Below are 6,885 nucleotides of genomic sequence, written 5' to 3' on the forward strand. Positions count from 1 at the left end.
TAGGTAATGTCGTTTTGTTTTGACTGTGTTGTAATTTGGTTGATTGGATGTTCTGATCCTGAGGCTCTTCAGTGTGTTAGTAGAACAGGTTTGTGACTCAGGACCAGCTGAATGAGGGGACTGAGGCTTCAGTGTTAGTAGAACAGGTTTGTGAACTCAGGACCAGCTGACTGAGGGGACTGAGGCTTCAGTGTGTTAGTAGAACAGGTTTGTGAACTCAGGACCAGCTGACTGAGGACGGAGGCTTCAGTGTGTTAGTAGAACAGGTTTGTGAACTCAGGACCAGCTGACTGAGGGGACTGAGGCTTCAGTGTTAGTAGAACAGGTTTGTGAACTCAGGACCAGCTGACTGAGGGGACTGAGGCTTCAGTGTGTTAGTAGAACAGGTTTGTGAACTCAGGACCAGCTGACTGAGGGGACTGAGGCTTCAGTGTGTTAGTAGAACAGGTTTGTGAACTCAGGACCAGCTGAATGAGGGACTGAGGCTTCAGTGTGTTAGTAGAACAGGTTGTGAACTCAGGACCAGCTGAATGGGGGACTGAGGCTTCGTGTGTTAGTAGAACAGGTTTGTGAACTCAGGACCAGCTGAATGAGGGACTGAGGCTTCAGTGTGTAGTAGAACAGGTTGTGAACTCAGGACCAGCTGAATGAGGGACTGAGGCTTCAGTGTGTTAGTAGAACAGGTTTGTGAACTCAGGACAGCTGAATGAGGGGACTGAGCTTCAGTGTGTTAGTAGAACAGGTTTGTGAACTCAGGACCAGCTGAATGAGGGGACTGAGGCTTCAGTGTGTAGTAGAACAGGTTTGTGAACTCAGGACCAGCTGAAGAGGGGACTGAGGCTTCATGTGTTAGTAGAACAGGTTTGTGAACTCAGGACCAGCTGATGAGGGGACTGAGGCTTCAGTGTGTTAGTAGAACATTTGTGAACTCAGGACCAGCTGAATGAGGGGACTGAGGCTTCAGTGTGTTAGTAGAACAGGTTTGTGAACTCAGGACAGCTGAATGAGGGGACTGAGGCTTCAGTGTGTTAGTAGAACAGGTTTGTGAACTCAGGACCAGCTGAATGAGGGGACTCTTATTTGCTCTGCTCTTGGCATTGCAGGGCTTGGTAATGATATGAGATGGGGTCACTGTATTTTATATGTTTCTAAAATTTTCTTTGAGTTTTATTATTAGTTGATATTGGCCTAATTATGCCCTGCGTGCATTGTTTGTAGCTTTAATCTGGATCTCTATCTATCCATATGCTGTATTTTCCTTCACTATCTGTATGCAAACTATTTTGGCCTCAATGGAAGAGATCATGATAATAGAAACCTGAAAGGGCCTTTTGTACTTTACGGACAGCGATGCTCACCACTAAATGTGATAAGGACTGTTAACACAACAACAGCAGCAGCATAGATAGAGTATTAGGTCATTACCTCCATAAGCCTATTTACAAGCTATTTATATTAAGAAAAAAGCAGACAGAGAATGTTGTGGGACCAAATCCAAAATCCTATTTTCCCTAAGCCCTAACCCTAAATCCAACCCTAACCTTAACCCTTAACCTAACCATAACCCTATGCCTAACCTAACCCTAAAACTATACCTAACCATATTTGTATTTAGTGTATTATTAAGGATCCCAAATAGCTGCTGCTACTCTTCCTGGGGTCCAGTGACATAACCCCAAACCTTAAATTATAACCCTAATTGTAACCCTAGACCTAACCCCTAAGCCTAAAATAGCCTTTTTCCACGTGGGGACTGGCAAAATGTCCCACCTGCCGAATTTTCCAAGTTGAACTATCCTTGTGAGACTTCTGGTACCACGCACGAACGGATAAAGAGTGAATGAGTGTAGCACTATTAAAGTGACATAAACAAACACCGGCAACGTGAGAGAAAGATGCATGTCTTTCTGAGAGAGATGGAGAGGGAGAAAAGAAGAGGGAACACAGGGAGGAAAGAAACGAGTGTGAAGGAAGGAGGGACATAAATATAGAGGGACCAGATGAGAGAGAAAGAAAATGAGAGTGTGGGAGCGAGAGAGAGTATGGAGAAACGGAGCATATTTCATCAGTACAGATGCAGTGGGTGAATGGTATTTACTGCTGATAGGGGGAGCAGTGCTGGCAGGGAGTGAGAGCTGAGACCAGGGCCGCTGGGTTCCTGCCTGTCTCTGTGGTGACCTCCAGTCCGTTCCAGTGAAGTGTCTTTACCTGGAGTTTCAAACTCATAGTACTTCACCCCCCCCTTCTATAACTCTATGCCTCCCCCGCCACCACTTTCGGTCAATTTACCTCATATACCCCACTCTCTCTTCCTCCCTCTGTTTTAAAGCCAATTTCCTACAATTCTACACGTTTGGCCACGGGGCAGAGTGGAAATCTGCAGTTTTGTAGCTAATTTCATACAATCCACACATTTTGTTTCATTTTAAAAGCTAATTAAAGCTAAGATAAAGGTACATTGAATGTGAAAAAGGCACTGGGATCATGGTTCAGTTGATACTGTGACTAATTAAATCAATTGATTTTCATGAATTCTTCCTTCAAAAAACTGTTTCTAAACTTTGACAAAACACTCAGCTGGTGTCCCTGGCTTTGTCCAACCCTGTTGCCATAGTGATAGATGTTACGTGCCACATGCTTGTTTGAGTAAGATAATAACTTTATGAGAATGTCTATCCTTTTTGCATACCCCTATTGGAAACAGAATATGAATAACAAATCAACAATGAGTATCAGTTTAAGATGTATATAGGGCCAAGCAGGGGGGGACAGACAGAAGGAGAGAGCAGGAGAGAACAAGATAGACGGAGGAGACAGAGTTTCCTACAAAACAACACGTGAGGCCATGTTAAAATGTATAATATTTTTAGCATTAATATAGAGAAATGAATGTAACCCAGTTGTTTTTCAATGATTCTGGTTACATTTCAGATGTGATGATTATTTTCAGAACTCTTGGAACACAACTCTAAACTGAGTGTAGGAGTCTCTGTTCATATTTTAATCATATTTCCTTTGAATTTCACACTGATGGAAACTTTTTGTACCTCACCCTCTTAATCTCAGGTCAGTTCATGATGTGTGTGTGGTGTGTGTGTGTGTGTGTGTGTGTGTTGTGTGTGTGTGTGTGTGTTGTGTGGTGTGGTGTTGTGGTGTGTGTGTGTGTGTGTGTGTGTGTGTGTGTGTGTGTGTGTGTGTGTGTGTGTGTTGCTTACACAATTGGGTGTACCACGTGCAAAGATGCATAGATGAGTGTGGTTGGGGGTGAACGGTTGCTGGATAAAATGTCGGTCATGAAATCATTATTCTGTTATAACAGGGTTCTACACACCTTCCTCATGCCTTCATCAGTATCACCTCATTACCAACAATATGAACTGGACTGATGCCCAGAGTTACTGCAGAGAGAAATACACTGATCTGGCTACAGTAGATGACATGGAGGACCTGAACAGGCTGATTACCAGTGGCAGTAGTTATAATTACTGGTTCTGGATTGGACTGAAGAAGGGAGACTCCATGAAGTGGCACTGGTCTCTGTCAGACAGACGTTTCTACAGAGAGGGGGAGACTGAGTTCAGAAACTGGGACACTGGGACACCCCAAAATGGTAACTGTGCTTTAATGAGTACAGCTGGTCTGTGGAACAACACCTCCTGTGATGACCAGCATCATTTAATCTGTTATGATGGTGAGTGTTTACATACTAATGATGAAGCCTGTTATAAGTGCTGGAGCTGCCATTGAGTTGAAACATAGACTCATGATARCTTTAAGTTGTTAATCAGTTATTGATCTGTTATCAAATCAATGACAACATGTACTATAGATGATCAGTAGATGATGTTTCACTGGATATTTATATTGATTATTCAATTTGACTTTTGCAGGAAAACAAGACACCAACCTAACATACGTCTTAATTCAGGAGAACAAGACCTGGATAGATGCTCAGAGTTACTGCAGACAGCATCACACAGACCTGGTCAGTGTGAGGAACCAGACTGAGAACACAGAGATAGAGAAGAAGATATCACTGAGTGGACTTCATGTGTGGATCGGTCTGTTTCAAGACTCCTGGATATGGTCAGACCAGAGTGACTCCTCATTCAGAAACTGGTGGCCAGGATGGCTTTCAACAGAACAGGCATTCAACTGCACTCTGGTGCATTCTAATCCTTCTTCTCCTTATCATGCTAAATTGAGAAATGATCCCTGTGAAAACGCCTTTCCTTTCATCTGCTATGGTAAGTTACCATATTCTCCACCTGATCTACCTGATACTATGATGACAGGAGAACTAATGTTGCACCCATGATTCACTACTGTCATTGTGGGATTGTATTCTATTCTTGGCATAGCTGTGGAGACCACAACTGCCCCCCTGCCCACACCCACAACTATGACTACCCCCCTGCCCACAACTACGACTACCCTGCCCACACTACACGACTGCCCCCGCTCCGACACCACAACTACTATCGACTCCCCCATACGCCACAACTACGGACTACCCCGTTGCCACAAGCACATACCCGCCTCAAGCCCACATACCAGACTACCCCCCCTGCCCACAACACAACTACCCCCTGCCCACAACTGACGTACCGTGCCCTCCTGACAACCTCCCAGAACTGCACGACTTACCCCCCTATACCACAACCACGACTTATCCCCCCTGCCCCACGAACACGAACTGTCCCCCTGCCAACAACCACAACAACGACTAAACGCCCCCTGCCCAACAGCACAGACTATCCCCATACCTACAACCACAGACTACGCCCATACCCCACACAACGACTACCCCCTGCCCCACAAATGACGACCGCCCCTGACCAGCATCCACGATTCCCACCATAGCGCACCACCACAACATAGCCGCCCATCAGGCCACAAAGCCAACGATAACTCCCCCATACCCACAACGTACAACGACTGACCCCCTGCCCACACTAAGGCCGCCCCCTCTGACCGACATCCACGACTTCCCCCATACCGCACCCCACCACTGACTACCCCACTGACCACAAACACGACTACGCCCGCTGCTCCAACTACGACTTCCCCGCACTGCCCACAATACCACACTTCCCCCCACTTCCCACAACACGATTACCCCGCTGCACAACCACAACAACTACCCCCCTCCCACAAACTAACGATTACCGCCGCTGCCCACAACGCAGACTACCCGCGCAGCTGCCACAACACACGACTACCCCCTGCCCACAACTACGTACTCCCCCTGCACACTACAGATTCATCCCACCTACGATCTCCCCCAGTGCCCACGAACGACGATCTCCCCCCCCATGCCTACAACCCCCCACAACTACGCCCCCCTGCCACACCACACACTTACCCGGCGCTGCCCACAACCACGACTCCCCCATGCCCACACCATAACAACCCCTACCACAACCTACGACTACCCCCTGCCCACGACAACCGATTCCCCATGCCCACAACCACGACTACCCCCTTCCCACAACACGACTACCCCCCTGCCCACAACTAGAACTAAACTCCCCTGCCCACAACCACGGCACGCCCGCATCAACCACAACTACGACTACCCCCCTCTGCCCACAACCACACTACCCACCCATGCCCAACCACAACAACCCTCTGCCCACAACGCACGACTACCCCCCATTATACACAAGACTGCCTCCCCCGACCCCTGAGAAACCTCAACTGAAGAGACAGGTGGTGAGAGATGAAGATGACCCCCAAAGGATCAAAATGTGAACCTCAGGATCTTGCTGTTCGGACGCGCTCTTACAAGAGGTCAGTTTCCCCCTGTTCACCAAGTAAATGATACAAAACTGTACAGACCCTCTTTTCTGGTCTGGAAAAATGTATTTTGTGGATGCTCCTCTCTGTCTGGGTCTAGTCTGTTGTGGATGACTTCTTCTCTGGTCTAGGGTCTCTCGGTCTGGGTCCTAGTCTTGTGGATGACTCTTCTCTGGTTGGGTCCTAGTTGTTGTGGATGACCTCCTCTCTGATCTGGGTTCTAGTCTGTTGTGGATGACTTTTTTCTCCTGGGCTGTGACACAAACTCTCCGAAGGTTGTCTCGGGAAAGTGGGATATGCAAAAACAACATTCCAAATTCAAACACTTGTAACATGTGTGAATATGTCACGCCATGCTCCTGCTCTTCCCCCCTGGCACTCGAGGGCGCCAGTAACCACCAGCATTACGCACACCTGCCCCCGATTGGAACCGCGGGGCCTAAGCCAGTTCGGTCGGGCACGCTGGCTCGAGAGGTTCCTTGCCCCGGTTGGCTCGGAAGGCGCCAATCCCACGTCAGGCCTCAGCCGGATCGTCAGGTTTTTACACCCAGCCGGCTCGTCAGGCTGCTACGCCTCCACAGGATCATCGAGCTCCCACGCCTCAGTGGTATCGACAGGCCTTCATGCCTCAGCCAAATTGTCAGGCTCCTATGCCTCAGCCGGCTCGCCAGGCTCTCAAGCCTCAGCCAGTTCGTCAGGATATCACGCCCAGCCGGCTTGTCCAGTGCCAGCCCGTCAGGCTCGCCCAGGTGGGACGTCGGGTGGTGCCCCTAGAGGGGGGGTACTGTCATGCCTTCTCCCACTCTTCCCCCCTGGCGCTCGAGGGCACCAGGCTCCCCGGCATTACGCACTCCTGMCACCATCATTACGCACACCTGCCTTCCACCGTCAGCCGCATCAGCAATTATTGGACTCACCTGGACTCAATCACATCTGTCATCTCCCCTATATCTGTCTSTTCCCCTGCTCTGTTCCCTGCTTCAGCATTGATTGTAGTCTGTCTTTGTATACCAGTGTGCTGACGCTGTTCCTGTCTTGTTCCATGTTTGTTCCTAATTAAATGTTGACTCCCGGTACCTGCTTCTC

General features: G+C 48.4%; 1 protein-coding gene across 1 annotated transcript; it reads left to right on the forward strand.

Annotated features, from left to right (window-relative positions):
• Positions 1–3,322: 3,322 nt before the first annotated feature.
• Positions 3,323–4,409, forward strand: LOC112070386 (putative C-type lectin domain family 20 member A). Its single transcript, XM_024137803.2, has 2 exons — positions 3,323–3,691; positions 3,891–4,409. Exons 1-2 carry the CDS (start codon positions 3,373–3,375, stop codon positions 4,316–4,318), a joined length of 747 nt encoding a protein of 248 aa, XP_023993571.1. The 5' UTR covers positions 3,323–3,372; the 3' UTR covers positions 4,319–4,409.
• Positions 4,410–6,885: the final 2,476 nt, after the last annotated feature.

This window comes from Salvelinus sp. IW2-2015, unplaced genomic scaffold, assembly GCF_002910315.2.
Source record: "Salvelinus sp. IW2-2015 unplaced genomic scaffold, ASM291031v2 Un_scaffold1309, whole genome shotgun sequence".
NCBI lineage: Eukaryota > Metazoa > Chordata > Actinopteri > Salmoniformes > Salmonidae > Salvelinus > Salvelinus sp. IW2-2015.